This window comes from Rhipicephalus microplus, chromosome 2, assembly GCF_043290135.1.
Source record: "Rhipicephalus microplus isolate Deutch F79 chromosome 2, USDA_Rmic, whole genome shotgun sequence".
NCBI lineage: Eukaryota > Metazoa > Arthropoda > Arachnida > Ixodida > Ixodidae > Rhipicephalus > Rhipicephalus microplus.
Window position 1 is genome coordinate 198404971 of NC_134701.1, and position 20005 is coordinate 198424975.

At 47.8% G+C, this 20005-nt stretch overlaps 1 protein-coding gene across 1 annotated transcript in view; it reads right to left on the bottom strand.

Moving 5' to 3' along the window:
• Positions 1-19812, bottom strand: part of LOC119170503 (nuclear receptor coactivator 7-like) — a 178464-nt gene extending 158652 nt beyond the window's left edge. Inside the window, exon 1 of the mRNA XM_037421692.2 lies at positions 19254-19812. Within this exon, the coding sequence (XP_037277589.2) occupies positions 19254-19324 (71 nt within the window). The 5' untranslated portion in view covers positions 19325-19812. The remainder of the gene's footprint in view (positions 1-19253) is intronic.
• Positions 19813-20005: the final 193 nt, after the last annotated feature.

A 20005-nucleotide genomic window follows, 5' to 3' on the forward strand; every position in this document is an offset into this window, starting at 1 on the left:
TTCCGAAGCACGTATCGACATGTCATGTCAGTATATATATCGCCTGTGTTACATCAGAACATGGTTATTTACACTCCAACCTAGAGCTGCCTCCGATCCTAAATCGTCACGATTTACGTAACCGATGCGTCTGTGCATGTGCGTCAACGTCGCCGAACGAGGAGCTCGTGGCATCATCACGTAAACTCTTGAGATTCGGCGAGGAAGCTCCGATCGGTAAATGCAGTGTCCCCTTAAGTCAGTAAAACATTGTTTTTGCGTGGGCTTTAATAGAAGCACAAATAACGTCCTGCGTTAAAAAAAAATATCCGATAGGTATTAGACGCGTCTGGACGCACATTCACGCGGGGCCTTATGAAAACACAATAAGAGCTTTTTCTATTTTAATTCTTTCGTTACTGCGTTAATAGCCTAACCAAAAATCGCACGCGCCAGCATTTGCATATAGGGCACGCACAATCAGCACGATATGCATGTTCTGCCAATCCGGTCGTTATCGCGCTGGCACTTTTCTCCGTCTGTTACGTGTTATCGGTCTTATCTACATACTCTGCCGCATTCAATTGTATGCTATCTGCTGCGTCAATTATTTCAGCATATGGGATAGGAAAATTACACACTTTAACTTGGGACACATTGAATTCTATGCAATCAGGATCTCCAAAGGCGACATTATTGTTTTCAATGCCTATCAGGCTTCACTGCATGTCCGGCAACTAGCATATCTGCAACAGTGATCGTATACGCTAAACCATCATGCATACAGCGCCCCGCCGCAGTGGTCTAGTGGCTAAGGTACTCGGCTGCTGACCCGCAAGTCGCGGGATCAAATCCCGGCTGCGGTGGCTGCATTTTCGATGGAGGCGAAACTGCTGTAGGCCCGTGTGCTCAGATTTGGGTGCACGTTAAAGAACCCTGCAGGTGGTCAACATTTCCGGAGCCCTCCACTATAGGGCGTCTCTCATAATCATATGGTGGTTTTGGGTACCCCCCCCCCCCTCAATCAACCATGCGTACAGAAACAACGACCAGTTATTGATGATGTAAAGTATGAAGAAACGAATTAGAAGATGAAGGGCTAAACTGCATAGACGACGTATATACCGCCAATGCCTGCGGGGATAAAATGCAGGGGCGGTCGGAAGTTTTTATACCGCTCTAATGCCTGGAGGGGCGGCCTGCGAACTGTTGATCCGAGTTTCGTATTTGTAATCGAAGTGGCGCGGGCCACCCTATACACTCCATGCATTTAAGGTCCCTATATGAAACAACTAGTTTCATCTACAGGAACCTTCATGCGCTGCGACTGGCGTGCCGCGTCGCGGCCGTCAGAGCAGACAGTCGCTGAGAGCTCGAGCAAGACCAAACGCCCGCTATAGCACGTAGTTTACGGAAATCATGAACTTTTGCGTAGTCGATTGAACTAACAGGTACACATCGTGTCCTGCGAGAGCGACGTTTTAGTTTCCGACTCGTTCTTCTTGGCGAAGAAATAAGTGGATCACGGCTGTTCGACGTAAAAATTGTTTGGTTCCCGCTCTCTCTGCCGTCTCGCGTTCTGCCACCGTACTAAACAAATGAATTTGTTTATAATTTCACATCGTTTAGCAAGAGATTGTTTTAGAAATGACTAATTAGCCTAATTCAAGAAAAAAAACTGATGCTGTTGAAGAATATGCTTGATTTAGATAACCTTAGCCTTGAATTCGTTTCGCCTGACGAAGTAAACCACGTACGCCATCGGAAACGCTCCTGTGGATAAAACCCAGTGTTGTAGCCCCAAAGGAAAGAATAACCACCGGAAATATATATATATATTGAACCTCATCCATCGCAGTGGTTTGTCCAGGAATTTTTTTTTTGATAGGTAAACAATCTTCATATTAGGAAGAAATGATGCAGGACGTATAGAGTGGCAGGGCTGTGCAGGGTAAAAATGAAGCCTTGCGAGTGCTGTAGCGATGTATGTGCATGCATGTCAGAGTTTGTTTCGGAAACCAACATTAACAGACGCAAGAGAGAGACGTGACGGTGGCCGAAGTGAGCGTGCTGTTGTCGTCGTCGCCACTTTAGATGATGATGATGATGATGATGATGATGATGATGTTGGTGGTGGTGGTAGATTTTAGTGGCGCAAGGGCAACTCCGGCCAAAGAGCGCCAAACACAGCCGTTTCATAGAAGGCGAAGCGGAAGACGAAACGGGACTGCAGCGTCCTCTGAAGTCGTAGCGCGCTCCCTTTCTCGGTAACGCCTCAAGCTCTTGGCATCATAAGCTGCGCCAGTGGAGGGGTAAGGATCATGATGAACGACGACGATGCCGCGACAATTTCAAGCAAAAAGCACTTCGCGAGACTCGGTGGCTGACCGTAGCACGAAGCTGCGCTACAAACAAGAGCGCTGTCCAGCCACTCACCATGATTTCCACGGCGAGTGCAATGGCCGTGGAGCCATCGATATTTCTAAATGCTCTGAGTATTTCAAAAGTACGCGGTAGTGGGCACGCGCCAATAATATTCCACGTGTGAAAAATGGCAGCATACCGCGACAGTTATGAAGTAAGCATCCAGCATCACGCACGCATTTAGCCGTCAGTATTGACAAAAGACAGTAAGGCGCTCACTATCACGCAGAAAACGTGGCCGCTTTCGTGTATTATTTCCCATTTATTTACGGTGACATTGCAGAAGAATGTCTCCCTATACGAAACCTTTAAATCCTGCTCGAAGCGCGGAAACCGCCGGCCACGGGCGCTTGTGCCACCATAACTATCGAAACAATGAGGCGCTGCTGTCTGCCACTTGTGGAGCGCCGCACCACAAGTGGCGCTCCGCGCGGCTTTGAAGGCGCCCCCTGTAGGTCCTAATCGGAGTTTCTACAGCGTGCACGTATGTACATTCGACTTGCACAAATACATTCACCGCTCTGCTAAAACCCATTCGGAAAGGAAAAAAACTCGCCCACAAATAAATACACATTCGGTATTCATGTATAGTAGTCGAGCAGTATAAAGGTTATCTTGCATTTATTTAATGTGGCTAACGCACCGTTGCCCACTCGGTAATGTCGCGCTCTGCGGCTTATCGTAAAATGCCAGCGAAATCTCGCGACCGTGACGTGCCGCCGCAGCGAGCTGACAAGCCATGCATTCGAACGGCTGCAGCGGCAACGAGGGACGAAACGCTCAGCGCGCCCACGCACTACGCTTTCCTCACCGCGCCGCAGTGGAAGAAGCACAGCCGCTGTATGAAAGAGCGCACGGCCGGGGGAAGAAGCATCAACGCAACGTCATCACGTCGTCACGGCTCTGAGAATTCACGGCCTCTTTTGTGTACACGGAGCAGAAGCACCGATAACGGTTATATACACTTGCAGCACAACAAATGACACAACGAAGCTGGAAGTGTGTTTCTGTGTTGCTTTGTTGATGGTTTTCTTTTCTTGCCTTTCTTTCACTTGCGGCCAAGGAAGCAACCCGTTTTTTTTTCGGATGGGTAGAGACGTCTACAAGCCTGTTGCTCGGCCATACCTCATGCAGGTCATCTCCCCTCGAAATGGAGACCATAGAGAATGCGAAGACTCTGTACATATCTCAGGGACGCCCAACAGCTTCTGGAATGCCACAGAGAATGAACATGTATGTATCATCGCTGGATTTCGTGCCGACCGGTTGTGCCCCGCGATCTCCAACGACGGCGCAGCTCTGGCCGACTGGACTCCCCTTACGACATCTCCTGACGCCGACAAGAGCTCTCGCCGAGTGGTGCCCCGTCCTCGCACTCCTGCGACTGTGTCCATCTTTCCTATCTTCTCTTTGATTCCAACGCTCGCTGTCCCTGCGCCTCGCTCTCTCCTTCCCTTATCTATATATACCTTGAAATCCTATCCTTTTAATCCCTCCTTACCCCCATCCCTTGTGAGCTACTGTTGAGGTGTCGCACTCTGGTGCAGACAGTTACGGGGATCACTTTTCTCTTCCTTTCCCTTTAAGAATCACATAAGACATCCTTCGTATCATTAAGTACCGTTATGTAAGTTATGTATCAATCGTGTATTCTCGAATTCAATGAGCACAGCGCAACACTACAAGATAGAGACAACGAAGGGCGAACGCACACACAGCGTTAGCGTTCAACACTTAGTGCTGCTGGTCAGCGCTCAGCGCGCGTCTCCCTTCCTTGTCTTACATTGCACGGTGTTCCTCTCAACGTTTCACCAACACGTCCACAAGTGGCTTCGTCGCGAAAATTCGCACCAGTCGCCGGCCCCATTTTGTGTGACGCAATAACGCCCGAGTCAGAATGTAATGTATTATATACCTCGGACTCGTTACACTACAACGCTAGGGGTGTGTACTCGCACAGAGACAACGCCGTGCGCAACCGGATGCACGCACTATTTCTGTCACGGAAGCAGCCGCCTAGAAAGCGCCACGTCGTCCCGCGCAGTCACAAAAGTACACAAAAGGCACAACGTGTCGCCGCCAACGTCTCGTGTGGTCACGCAGCGCAGAATGAGTGCTCGCGCACCTCACCCTCATGAAAGGACTCGGTACACACAGACCACCGGTGAACAAACGGAGCGACGATGAAGGAGACGAGCTTCCGCAGGGCACGATCCGCGCCTTTGTGTTTGAAGGGAAGGGGAATTCCCCTTCCCTTCTTCCTGGATGCAACCGCGACGAGACGGAAAGGCGCGAAGAATGGGCCAGGAACACATTTAACGACCGCAGGCTAGCACAAGATGATGATGATGATGATGATGAACCTTCAGCTTTGCTGGCACTCGCCCACAAAGGGGGATCGGCCAAGAACCGGGCGGCAGGATCATCAAGTGTGCTAAGTCAGGCATTCAGGTAGTCTCGTAGCCGTAGCTAATGACAATAGGCTAACAGGGTAATCTCTTTGTTGCCCTTACGTACTCGCACACAGCAGAGAAAACCTCCCTGTGGCTATAACCTAATGTAATCCCTCCGAAGGATAAAATTAGTTCCACGTTTATTTTTAAACCTAGCTTCTCAATTGGTTCGACCAGGTATCTTTTCCTTTGATAAGCATAACGTTGACAGGATAAAAAGAAATGATCTATTGATTCCGATTCCTTGCAAAAGAGACGCAACGGAGATGCTGTTAGTCCAGCTTTATGTAGGTAGTAATTCAGATGCGGAATTCTGCATCGTAATCTGGTTATTGTAATTTCTAACTGCCGAGATACACACCACTGTCTGTTCCAGCAATATCTTAGATGTACGAAGTCTCTGACTTTATCCAATGATAATTTTTCTATTTCTTTGTGCAAACAAGCCTTTCTATATCTGAGTGCTGTTACGTAGGCGAAATCAGGTAACATAGGTAAGAGTGGTCCGCTTAACGATGCTTTGGCTAACGAGTCTGCCATCTCATTTGGATAAATCCCGCAGTGGCCGGGTATCAATAGCAAGTGAAATTTTTTCAGGTTTTCTGGTAATAAACTGCTAATCATACTCAATAATGTCAAATTTTTTGCTGTAGATAGTGCAGTGCATACTGACAGAGAATCGGTAAGTATGACCACTTCTGATTCGCTTGCAGGAAGCACAAGAAAGCTCCACACTTTGTCTGCACGTGCCATACTCCTCGTCCTCTTTCCGCGAAGGAATCCAATCCAATCCACCGAACGGCACCGATCCAACCGTGCTCTCGCAAAGGCAAAGGTCGCAGAAAATAACTTAATTCTTCAAGTATATATATATAACGCGTTATTCGAAGGTCGTAGGTTCGATTCCTGCCCACGGCAAGTTATTTTTCACCCACTTTTCTTTCTTCTTATTTACATATTACATTGGTTCTAATAACTTCCCCTGTACACTCCTTGTCATAATTGTCTGTTAGATAGTGTATATATATATATATATATATATATATATATATATATATATATATATATATATATATATATATATATATATATATATATATATATATATATATATATATATATATATATATATATATATATATATATATATATATATATATATATATATATAGATATATATTCGGATGCACTCGGTGGCTTACTGTCTGTTGCCTTGTCATCGTCACTGTGGACTGTGCTGCCTGCTGTCACGCTGCTGACATAGTCGAAGCCTGCAGAGCTCTACACGTACTGCGCACACTCGGCGCAGACAAAACCAACCAAAGAGGCATCGCCCGCGATAGAGCGCTTGTCTGTGTCCACAAAGCGCTTGTCTGTGTCCACAAAGCGCTTGTCTTTGTCTGTGTCTGTGTCACACACAAAGCGCTTGTCTGTGTCCTCTCTGAGTGTGTGTATTTTTTGCGCTTGTCTCATCATGAACTATTACTTTACTTACCCATCTTTTTGCGTTTGGGCACGACAACCAAAACTGTGTAGAGGTTAAAGAAGCAAGCATATGTGTTCTACAAACGCATAGCTTGGCAGGCTTAAATACTTATCACACTACATATAAAATAAATGTTGAAATGTTACCCCGAGAGGTATATAACAACCGTTTTACGCCTAATGAGCATATACGCACGGCAATCCGCGGGCGAATAAGTCATTCGAAGGTGCAATTGGGTCACAATGCACCTCCCGCCAATCGCAACAAAAACGGGAGTCAAGTATAGCTGTCCCGTTCACAAAGGGGTGTATACCCCCGTATAGCGACGCGGAACCTCTACAAGGCGGGGGCGAATCGAAGAGTCGTTGCTCCCGGCGAGCAAAGCCCAAAGCTCGGCTGGTGGAGCGCGCTCTTTTTTTTTTTTTTCTGATGCGAGCGATATCTGCGCTCTGACCGATCGATTCTTCTTTGTCGTTGAAGCTGCTCTGCAGCGCCAACAACGCGGGACTATTCTCTCGTGCAAAGCTTTCGCCGCAAGCAAACAAGAACGAAAAGCGAAACGGTCGGTGCACCGGACTCTCTCTGCTCTGCGCTTAATTTCGACTGTGCACTTAATACTTGCGCGCAAACACGCTCGCGCAAAGTCCGCTTTGACGAAACGGCGAACTTTCGATTCGGGAAAGTGCAGCGGAAGTTCTCTCCGCGGTATTCCTCTTGTCGTAAAGATAAATTGCATCCTCCTCACCATCTATTTCCGAGCAGTTAATTCATTTCACTAATACTCGGGGAGTGTACGTATTTTTTAATCTTTATTTCGAAGATATTTGATTCACAAGAGCGGGAGAAATCACTATATGCGAAAGCAAACATGAATGAATAATGACGTTCGAATATCGAATTTTTTTTTCCTTTCTGAATGAAGTGCGCAAGAGAAAGTGCATGCAAGGGAAAAACAGCGAAGTTATCCAGGCCGAGCAAGATGGCCACCCTGCACATGCAGAAAGGGGAACCGATAGACAAAGAGGAACGGATAAATTCCTCGGTTGTGCGCACAAAGACACGCGCAGAAGAAGCGTTCATTGTCCAGTTCATGAAAAAAAAAACTCGCTCATTTAAAAAAGTCACAGCATATCCACGGAGTGAATAATCGGTAAACCATGAATCCATCCGTTTGTCTGTCTGTCCGTCCGTCTGTCTGCCTGTCTGTCTAAGCGCCGCAGCCTCAAACGCATCCGTGTGGAGCGAGCGCCCCCAGCGCCATCTAATGAGCAATTCTAGTACTAGTGGAGCGAGCGCCGCAGCGTCACTCAGTGAACACTCCGAGTACTAGGGGTGGCTACGATGGACGACGCCGCGGGACTTAACCACACCCTAAAAAGCTTCGCCCCTAAAATGCACATCGTTGAACATGATGAACTATACGTGTTCTCTTCAGTTAATTATCTGTCCTATAATAGCCCCACAATACTGTACTAAGGGCAGGCAAAAGCGAATCATGTGTATGTATAGCGTGCCTCATGGGAATAAAAGACCGCGCCACCTCACCGAGTGCGTTGCAGCCCAAAGAGACATAGCTTGATCGAAACAGACTTTGATTTATAGATGAACGCGACACGCAAAGCACACGTGTACTTAAATTCGGGAGAGCATTAAATACCCCAAGGTGGACAGAATGAAAGCACGTCGTTTCTCTTAATACATCATGGTTTTGACAGACAATTTTCAATAATAGAGTCTCTATACATAGGCTTGAAAACATACATCGTCTTGTGCACCGTGGCGCGCGTCCTATGACGACTATACAATGCAATGCAGACGACGTGTTACGTCTAAGAACCTGTAAGTCATGGTAGCGCTATGGTACATCTGTATATAAACGCGCGCGGTCAATTGTAAAACTTGGGCCGTATAGGCTATATAAGCCCACTATTGCACTGACCACGCGCGTTTATGCACTAGCTGTTCCATTCAATAACGCAAGTAATACAATATGAATGGACTCCTTTACCTGTCGGACAGGTATACAGGCGTCCATTCGTGTTGCATTGCGTCTAATGGGGATGAAGCTGCCGGCCGACCTGCTATAGCAACGCGAGAAACAGCTGCGCGTTTCGCTCCATTGTTGGCCGCCAATTCCTGCCACGAATGACGCATTTCCCATTGAACGGATGAGTTAGCAGCGAACAATGGGACCTATAGCCTTCACTGACACATTTCAGTCTGAACTCGCATAGCTACAGTGGTTGAGGATGCAATTAGTAGACTTCACTGCAGAGCGCGGGAACGTGCGGAGGAGTTAATCAGTGCATGGAACTTGACATCACCGATACAGTACTATAGTTCTGCTCACAGCGGACGTTTAAGCGCCTGCATACGAAAGCGCCCTGCCTAGGTCCCAAATCTGCGGGTGCGCAGGGTTGCTCACAGACTATATAATGTAACGCTAAGCAACTTTTTCACACATGTCTTCACATCTCATTATAGTTCTTCACATTTACACTACAATTACTTCAATGGAATTTCAATTACTTCAATGAAACTTTATTTCAGTCCTGCAGGACGCGCTTAGCGCGTAGCGCAGTTTCTAATTTTTTTCCTGGCATTGTTGTCTGTTTGTTCTTATTATTATTGTCTCTAACAAAGAAAGCGAGTTCTTAAATTTTACACTTTCCAAGTGTGTGCATTCACGCTTTCTGCGCCAGTTATAGCCATTAACAGATTGATAAGAAGAAAGTGCGCGACATTCGGCAGTGGCCCGCCACGATGGCTCAGTGGCTGCGGCGTTGTGCTGCTCGGAGTGTCGCGGATTCCACTCGAAACGGTCGCGATCGAGCTTTGGGTGGGCGCCAAAGAGCCTCGCACGGTAAAAATTAATACGCAGACGATACGGCATCCCTAGCGCGACTTCGTGCATCGTGGCATAAATATACAAGTCACAAGCACCACTACCGCCAAAAAAAAGAAAATCAAAGAAGCTTTTGTGCGGTACTCTCGGTTCTCCAATAGCAACGAAATGATAACAATGACAACGATCCGACGACATCAATTAACATGCAAATATGATAACGATCGGCCGCCGCAGCATGATGACACAGGTGTGTAACCTCAGACTGAGGGTCGTACAAAAACTGGATATCAGGGTTTAGCGTGCAAACGAAGCTCGCACAGCCGCCAACAGCGATGTATAACAGCCCGGCGGCAGCAAAAAAAAAAAAAAAAACGGACTAAACCGCGCGCTCGGCCCATTGTGTGGCCACGCGCTGCCTTGTCCCCCGCCCTGATGAAGAGGCCCGTAGAGTTATGCACTGCGCCGCAGCTGCGACAACTGGGTGACCGGAAGGCTGAGCTGCACCCAGAGCACAATGCAGCGGGCTGGAGCGCAAGCTCTTGCCACTGGGAGGCGCTCTATTAACTCACGCACGCACGAAGGCAAGTCAATGCCCCGGAAAGCCGTAGTGTCGCGTATACAGTCACAGCATACGGGTATACTACAATACACGACCACGCGAACGAGTGCTCGCACATAATGGAAACTTGTCGGAATAGCGTCAACAGGTTATACGTAATGGAAGAGAGAGAAGGGAGACAGAGAATTGAAAAGGAAGAACAGTCGCGCAAAGACAGATGCGCTCAACGTATACAACACGCGCTGCTAGCTTTCGAGCAGCCCCGCCGTGGTGGTCTAGTGACTAAGGTACTCGGCTGCTGACCCGCACGTCGCGGGATCGAATCCCGGCTGCGGCGGCTGCATTTTCGATGGAGGCGGAAATGCTGTCGGCCCGTGTGCTCAGATTTGGGTGCACGTTAGAGAACCCCAGGTGGTCGAAATTTCCGGAGCTCTCCACTACGGCGTCTCTCATAATCATATGGTGGTTTTGGGACGTTAAACCCCACATATCAATCAATTAGCCTTCGAGAAAGCAGTATATGTAGCAGCATGTCAACACAATCAAGCACATGGTCGTCGGCAGGAATTTTTTTTTTTAGTGGGGGATGCAAACCAGAGTTCCATCGCGGCTGGGAGAGAGGGAAAGCACCGGCGTAGCTTGGCTGAGGGCAAGTGCTGGTGAGTGCCCCTTTCGTACCCTGCAGCTGACGCCCATGATCAAGCATATTCGGCAGTGTTCTATCGTTACAGTGCTCTTCTTTTGTACGTTACTCACCCGTATAGGTCACTCGCGTATTGCGGCAGGGCAATATTTTACGGCACACCCGGGTGGTCGTTGGAGACCACTCCGAATGCCTTAAAAAGTGGTCAATTCAACAGCTTCAAAGCTCTAAGACGAGACCAAGCGCGTATGAAAGTCGTTTTCCTCCATCCTATACTCACGTATTGGCCCTCACATTTTAGTAGTCATGTTTGCTTCCCATTTTACATAAAAACTTCAGAGCCTCCAGAGCTCTCAAACACCACCAGTCGAATGTATCATTACACTGCTCCCGACCTTTATTTATTTATTTATTTATTTATTTATTTATTTATTTATTTATTTATTTATTTATTTATTTATTTATTTATTTATACTGTTAGCAAATGGCTGAAACAGGGTGGCGTACTGAAATACTCTTCACACATTGTTCAAAGACACAAGCACTACACTGCCGCGAAATCAAGACAATGCATCTGGCAGCTTTAAACGAAACTACACCACACAGACCATACAAATCGTAGTGCAAATGAAAAGCGACTCTTACCAAAAGTACAACGCCCAAAATTATTCAAGTTTTACGCAGTAGTGACCGCCATTTATTGCATTGAGATGTTTAAGAGAAAATAAATTTTTGCGACGACAACAATGGCAACAACGGACAGTGATGAACAACGCGCCAAGTCACGACAAAGCTTGGGTTTGATCCACGATAATGCGAAATGGCCGCATAAGGGCCTAAAATTATGTGTGCTACAGGTGCCCAAAAACACAATCAATAAAACTGTGCGTGGGACGTGTGCGACGGGTTGGAAGAGAGATATTAACGCGAATTAAAAAGAGAAATTAAATGGTAGTGACGAGATGCGGCGACGAAGAAATTACAGCGAGCGTTACGGACAAACAGTGACAATCAAGCTGTATACGCTTCTTCCTGGATGTAAACAACAGATATGGCGCCGCGGTCGCAGCAGATTCTTCGATCGGCGTTCTCCCAAATTCGATCGTGCGTGTAATACAAAGGCACACTGATAACAACGCGACCGGCACCTACGTGACTGTTCTATCATGCACGGATGCGTCGATGCTAATAAGCATCGACCAAGCAGAAAACCGGCACGGCCGAGCGCAGCTGCGCAAAATATCCGCGTATACGCGGCGAACCCCGCGCGAATTCGTCTTCCAAGCGCGGGCCTCATTTATAGCAACATCGACCTACAGCGGCAAGCGCTTCTCGTCGAGGATGCGTTCTTCGCGCGTGTGTATCCACCTCCATATACACTTGAAAGCATTTTGACTTCGCAAGCACGCGAGTAGCCCGGAGAATTAAGGGAGTGAATTTTTTTCCGTTTGCTTGCCCCCCCCCCTTAAATATTTCAATTTTGCATGGGTATAAACACACGCACGAACATACATAAAGTATGGGGCCCCCTAGAAAAAAAATTCTGGCTACGTTCCTCCTCGCATGTAGGCAGACGCTTGTATTGTGTTATCCGGTGCAAGCCTTCAGTAAAGTTTTGGGTGGACTAAATTTCGGTGTATGCGCACCATATGCGCCAGTGTGTACAGTATACATACAACATGTACATGTATGTATGTATGTATGTATGTATGTATGTATGTATGTATGTATGTATGTATGTATGTATGTATGTATGTATGTATGTATGTATGAATGAATGAATGTACATATGCATGCATGCATGCATGCATGCATGCATATGTATGTATCTGAGAGAGAGAAGACAACCATTGCATTTACAGATCTTCCGAAAAATTTCGCCGGGATTAGAAACACCTACGTAGCTAGTGAAACACGAAGGAAAGTGAAATAATATTGTCAACTTTTTTTTTGTTGGTGCGATGGACCTTTCTTACGCGTTTCAAAAAGTTCGCACCTTTTCACGCACGGCCGGTAATTTCAGGACAGATCACCGAAAGGCAATGGGCCTGAAAATCACTATATAGATAGGTTGCACGTGAAGTCATCGACGCCGCTTCTGAAATGCGGCACTCCACGATGGTGGCTCTGATAACGAGTGGCGTCAGTGTGAAAAGGACGTGTCCAGAACGCCTGCATGCGTGTGTAGCGGAAGAACCCGCATAGGATGTTTTGATAACATTAATATTAAAGAATCCCAGGTGGTCAGAATTTCCGGAGTCCTCCACTACAGCGTCTCTCATAATCATTTGGTGGTTTTGGGACGTTAAACCCCAGATATAAAATATTGATAACATTAATGTGAAATGACAAATTTGCGTCTTCTCATGCTGGTGCTTCAACGGGGCGGTTTCAGTGACGTGATTGCATGTCATGTGTATCCAAGTCATATGCATCTAAAAGACGGAGGCGGCTCAATTGTCAGAATAACTTTTTTTTTTTTGTGCTTCGTATGTTACAATCGGAAAGCAGTAGTTACCGTGTTCTGCTCCCTTCGCGTTATTATTATTATTCTCAGTAGCAGGAGTAGTAGTGGTAGTAGTGGTAGTAAGAGTAGTAGTAGTAGTAGCAGCATATGCGTATCAACAGGAAGGCGCGAGCCCCCCCCCCCCCCTACTGAGAAAAGTTGGGAAGGTGAGGGGGGTTCGACAGTGGTCACTCGGCTGCACGCTGAGAAAACCAACAAGTGTGAAGTTTTCCGCCTTAACAGTAGTCACTCAATTATGTTCTTACGAAAGAATGAAAGTTTTAAGAGGCACTGTCACAACACACACACACACACACACACACACATATATATATATATATATTTGTCCAGTGATCTAGATCCTCCGTGAGTGGTCACAACGTGGTTTATTTCGACGTTTCGGCCTAGAGTCTGGCCTTCATCAGGATGATGAAGGCCAGATCCTGATGAAGGCCAGACTCTAGGTCACGGAGGATCTACTGGACTATATGCAACGCTACGGCCACTCAACCACCATGCCTGCCTATATTATATATATATTCCGGCGGACGAGTGAGTGGTGTTTGCTTCGCCACTCGCGAAAGAGTTGGTACGCCACAGAGTATTAGTAGTAGTAGCAGTAGTAGTAGTAGTAGTAGTAGTAGTAGTAGTAGTAGTAGTAGTAGTAGTAGTAGTAGTAGTAGTAGTAGTAGTAGTGATCACTTTGTGCGATGATTCATTTCTGGGCAGGTTATCATTGAATGATCGATTGATTTATTCAAACATTAGAAGACCCCTCAATGGCCCCGCCCAACGACTTTGTGAACGTCGGACATCATGGCCGCCACGCACCGTCGGCCGCCAACCAGTGCACACTCAGCCGCAGCAGCAGCGGAAGGCACGGTAGCCCCGCTCCCATTAGCCGGCACGCTTCTCAGGGCTCCGAGTCAGCCTTGACACGAGCGCCCTTTCTTCCTCGTCGACAAAATAAAAGCGAAAACCACTACACGTCGCCCCGTACGACGACCCTCGGCGGTCTCCCCACTTCATTGAGCCACTTCGGCGGCCAAGGCGTGCAACCATTTTGCAGCAGGCGGTGTCGAAACGGCCTGGCTTCATCGACACTGGCGCGAAGACAGCTCGCTGTTGCGACGCGAGCTGCCACCACCCGAGTTACTCCGCGAAAATTCCGCAGATGGAGGGCGCGCGTTGGAATCTGTGTGAAGAATAGTTCCGAACGCACGTAGCAATTTCAAACATGCTTAATTTTTTTTTCTTTCTTTAAAAAGTGCTGCTTGTGAGACGTCGACGCTAACAGGGAGTTTTCGAATAGGGGCCCCAAAAGTTTTGAGCCCTAAGGAAATAGCGTCGAGGCTACCGCGCATGCGCGAAACCTAAACCGCGTTAGGATTTCGCGTTGGGGACGCTACTTCTCGAATTTAGCGGGAGCTCCAAAGCCTGCCCCAAAAGCTTTGCGTTAGACAAACGTGATGGCACCCACTGAAGTGACGTGACCAAAAATCGGGAGAGTATCCAAAGCGCCGCAGACCCTATTCGAAAACACATCGCTCCTGCTTGACCCAAAGCGTGCATACACAAAGGTATTTGGGGCCCCTATTCAAAAACACCCTATTATGTATTCGTTTTTCCCCTCCTCCCTACACTAATATCCCACACGGGCGCTCTGGGTATTATAAAGAAATAAACAAATAAATAAATAACGGTTCCGTACGTTGGATATCCAGGAAATATAAATATACACTACCAAGTTCAGAAGCATGCATCCACGAACCCCTTTTCAGTTTTCGTTTCATGGGTGTGATACCCTTCATGACGTCATGACGCTCACGACGGTCGCATTGTAAAGGAACACCGCGACGGTCCAGCACTATAGCTTAGATCAGCTCGGTCATCTGCTTACAGACTGTGCCGAGCGAGCCGGAGTGAGCAATAAACGTCGCTTTGTCCAGTTCCCACGTGACAGCCTCCTACGTTTTGACGTCACGAAACGGGAGTAATGGCTGTTAGCAGGGGGTGCAGCAATTTATTTCCGCGAAAATTTGGGGGGGGGGGGGGGTGCGGGCGGGTAGGGGGGGCTTACCATTCCGAACTTCTCTCTAAGCGCTTGTGTTGTGTGTTCTTTGTAATAGTGGCTGCGCTTCCTAGCAAGATGGATCCTCTCAGCAGTCGGGTAGCCAGACATTTTAGTAGAGGGTGGGAGGTTCGACCATACTTTGTGTGTGTCGGTGCGATCGCGATTCGATGCGTGCCTGTTTATATAATGTACACATGCAAAATTGACGATTTTCGTGAAAAATCTGACCACCACCCCCCATCCTCCCGCTACATCAGTGCCTCTTTGGGTATGCGCCAGTGGGTGTTACATGAACACGGAACCGTTTAAATGTCTTGCTGAATTAGAGCAAAACCAGTCAAACGTCATCCTCAATCATTTCAGCGTACCTTCTACCACACGGTTTTACTTTGCCGCATCGCACGTTCTTCGCCCACCGAACTCAACACCCCACGACCATCTACACCAACGTAACGTTGCGTTTTTTTTTCCTTATTTTTTTTCGTTATTGTGAATGTAACGGTTGATGCAGACTAGACAACTGAAATCAATGGCTACATGTTTACAAGTTCTTCAGTACGACTGGACGTACTTTCTCGAACGGCACTGCACGAATTTTGAGTACTTGCCCCCGCCGCGGTGGTCTAGTGGCTAAGGTACTCGGCTGCTGACTCACAGGTCGCGGGTTCAAATCCCGGCTGCGGCGGCTGCATTTCCGATGGAGGCGGAAATGTCGTAGGCCCGTGTGCTCAGATTTGGGAGCACGGTAAAGAACCCCAGGTGGTCGAAATTTTCGGAGCCCTCCACTACGGCGTCTCTCATAATCATATGGTGGTTTTGGGACGTCAAGCCCCACATATCTATCTATCTATTTTGAGTACTTGTAAATAAGCCGTATAAAATAATACGAATGCGTAGACACAAACTTTTTTTTTATCTCAACGGGGTTGAAAGTGAAACACCCAGTATTATACTCTACAACTGAAGGCTATTATTCGATTCGGAAAGTTGATTGTACGGTCATCCTCAGTGTTCAGGATGAACGGTCAATAGGACGCGCATCAAGATATATCAGTGAATGTTTACATTCGATGCAACACAAAATAAAGTTCCCAATTTAGACTTCTATTTTAATCGATTGAGCAGAGTTTCGTACGTGTCATTACGTGTAAGAGGCGAGCTCAAGACCATAAGTAAATATTGGCGAGGACCCCCCCCCCCACCCCCTATCCGAAATAAGCTATAGCGCCGTGGCATAGATTTCACCGCCGACACGTTGGCTACACCAGACATGGCCACTCCTATACGCACACACAGTGTAAGAACACGCACACAGGTATAATGATGATGGCGGATGTCGCTTTCCGCGAATAATCTGAGCACGTAACAAAACAACAGCATCGACTACCTAAAAGCTTTGGTCTATACGCGGACTACAGGTCAGGTCGCTGAGCGCCAGGAAACGTGCTAAGCATTGTTGCCTAATCCATCATTCAGCTCTTGATTAAAACAGCTGATGACATGAGAGCGGGGCCAATACCGCTATCAATAATTATATCTGTGGTTTTACGTCCTAAAACTGCGATATGGTTATGAAAGACGCTACCGCTATCAAAAAAAAAAAATCAACTTATTTGTTGTCGTTTCCATAGTTTGTGCCTCCCTTCGGTTTGCAGAGACCAAAAGAACTCCTACATGAGCCAAACAGCATGCTCCCTTTAGAACGACGTAGCAACACGAAAATGACAAAAAACTGGCAAATTAAAAAATAAAATAAAGCGACGATGCATTGCATTCCATATATTGAGTTAAAAAGCACCCGACAAAGTGTCCGCGGCCCCGCCGCGGTGGTCTAGTGGCTAAGGTACTCGGCTGCTGACCCGCAGGTCGCGGGTTCAAATCCCGGCTGCGGCGGCTGCATTTCCGATGGAGGCGGAAATGTCGTAGGCCCGTGTGCTCAGATTTGGGTGCACGTTAAACAACCCCAGGTGGTCGAAATTTCCGGAGTCCTCCACTACGGCGTCTCTCATAATCATATGGTGGTTTTGGGACGTTAAACCCCACAAATCAATCAATCAATCAACAAAGTGTCCGCAGTGAATATGTTTAACTGGCAAAAAGGTGCGTGCGCACGGCGTTAATTTAACGAACCGAACAGAAAATTCAATGCGACACGCATATTAATCGAATACTTGAGTAATGTGAGACGGTGCACCTTTTAAAAATATTGGCCCCGTATATGAATTACTGCAAACGTCGAATGACGATAGTATTCCGTCTGTCTGCCCCGCCGCGGCGGTCTAAGGCACTCGGCTGCTGACCCGCAGGTCACGGGATCGAATCTCTGCTGCGGCTGCTCCATTTTCAATGGAGGCGACAATGCTGTAGTAGGCCCGTGTGGTCAGATTTGGGTGCGCGTTAAAGAACCCCAGGTGGTCGAAATTTCCGGAGCCCTCAACTACGACATCTATCATAATCGTATGGTGGTTTTGGGACGTTAAACCCCACATATCAGTCTTCCGTCTGGAGAGAGTGAATTTATTTGATGTTCTGCGCGATAAAATCGGTGAATTGGATTCTGGGGGCGCTGCGTTTAAGTGCCAAAAAAACACCCGCCTTTTCGTGCTTAGCGTTGCATTGTCAGCTTAGTGTAATAAATGCTACGTTCCTTACAATTGTTCATGTGTGAATTTTATAGTATAAAGAAACACGCCACCGTACATTGACGTGTTGATGTTTTGCCCGAGGTATGCGCAACATTCGCTTTTTACTCGATACTACGCACAAGTATGAACGCAGAAACCAAAGCCTTATTGGTGGGCGCTGCAGATATGGCTGGATGTTTTTTAGCGTGAAAGTATTTTGAGAAAAACTGTCGTGCTTTGTGTTGATATTATTGATTGATTTGTGGGGATTAACGTCCCAAGACCACCATATGATTATGAGAGACGCCGTAGTGGAGGGCTCCGGAAATTTTGACCACCTGGGGTTCTTTAACGTGCACCCAAATCTGAGTACACGGGCCTACAACATTTCCGCCTCCATCGGAAATGCAGCCGCCACAGCCGGGATTTGATCCCGCGACCTGCGGGTCAGCAGCCGAGTACCTTAGCCACTAGACCACCGTGGCGGGTGTTGATATTATACCCATCGTTTGAACGAATAATTTAGATTCACGCCAATGTTATGTCAGCACACGCTTGTCACCGCCAACCGATGTTCTTATAACTGGAAATTACTACGAGCGACTGATTTAGCCTTAATAGACGAGACCACCGTGTATATCACCGAGACCACCGAGTATTCATTTGTTTACTTCTAGTTACTGGATATTGTGCCGCAAGGAAATCATTTGTTACGAAAGGGTCCTCCACGCACAAATATACATAAGCTGCGCAAGTTCAGAATATATGCATGCGCAGCACGAATGATGCCCAGATATTGACTTGGTGTTCGTTACACAGCTGTTGCTGGTCACAAGCAATTAACACGTGGGCAAGACTGATAAGAGATTCGCGTTTCTGCGCATGTACCATATGTCCAACAGATATGTGTCGTTAAAAGTTAAGAACAAAACTTGAGTGTAAGTGTGTAAATCAGAAAGTGCACGCCCACATCTAGATTAAATAAATAAAATAAAGACAGAATGGTATATTTTTATTACCGACATATATTCACGGGAAGAAAATAAACACGGTCACGGAAAGCCAAAGTTCCCGCCACAAGAACGCCCACAAAACCACGCTTGCTGAGCAAGGTGCGTACTACCTCGCCCCTGCAGAAAGCTTCGCCGCAACGCTCACCGATCAGCAGGGGAAGACACCGTCCCTGATGAAACAGAAACACATAGGCCCAGGCCCAGCGGTGCAGCGACGGTGTGGCGTCATGTTCATCGCTTCCATGTCGCAGCACCAGCTAAGGCACGACGCCACCAAAAAATGGGCAAGATGGCTCGCGACACTTTGGAATGACACTTCGCAGCCTTTTCCCCCCCAAGTTTCGTTTTCGCCGCCTCCCAGGCTTCGCGACGCTCTCGGGTGTCCCGACACGGGAATTCTCCACTGACGCGATGTCCGTAAACGTCAACGCAGCGATTGGACACGAGCGAGGGAGAGAGCGCGAGAATGCTCGATTCAGTCACGCGACGGCAACTGGCGTCAACGTCCTGTCGTAAAATTACGCGCCGACATTGCCCGGGTGCCCGCGCAGGACCCACCTAGCTCATTAGGCTTACGGCGACGCCGACCCGCGCATAGGAACAGTGCCGCCGGAGCGAAAGTGTAACAGCGTAGTCGTACTTACTGCCAGGAGAGACCGATGCCGTGCAACCGGTCTCGGAACGACCTCTGACGGGTCGGTCCCGACGAAGACATGGTTGTCGAAACTCCGTCGCAGATCCGCGAGACAATGTTTCTTTTCCGGGATGTCTATCCCTCGAGCCGCTCACGACGACGCACAGAGATCAGCCGCTGCAGCACCATAGTTTTGTCTGCGGGAGCCACAGTTACCACCATAATATATCGTTGACTTTTCGCTACGTCGGCGATCAAGCGCACGCACTCAGCCAGGTACCTCTTCGCTGTCTCTCCGATTCGGGGGCGAAGCCGTCAAGGTCGCGTCGGCGCACGCAGCATGGAGAGCGGCGGGCGAGGAGCTCTAGCGGCGCCGCGCCGACGACGCTCTCCGAGGCAAGGCGCTCGATGCACGCCGAAATACTGCCGATGCGCTTGTTTCTTTTCTTTTTTTACGTGAGCGAACGCTCAGGTGTGCGCAACGCACCGGCACTGAAGTCCGCACTGCGCGAACTGACGATGGAGATGTGGCGGAACGGAGGCGCTAGAGAGCAGTCAACGCTACTGCTGTGCTACTCCGAATGTTTACAATCGCACGGGTTGCACACCTCCAGCAACAGCGCTCGCAACCGCCATCGAAATCGCCATATCCGCGACGTCTTTGACGACGACGCCATCTCTCCACGTTTAGTTGCAATAGCTTCAGCACAAACATTGCCTCTGAGCATTTGTTCAAACGTTTCTCAAAGAAAAAAAATTACG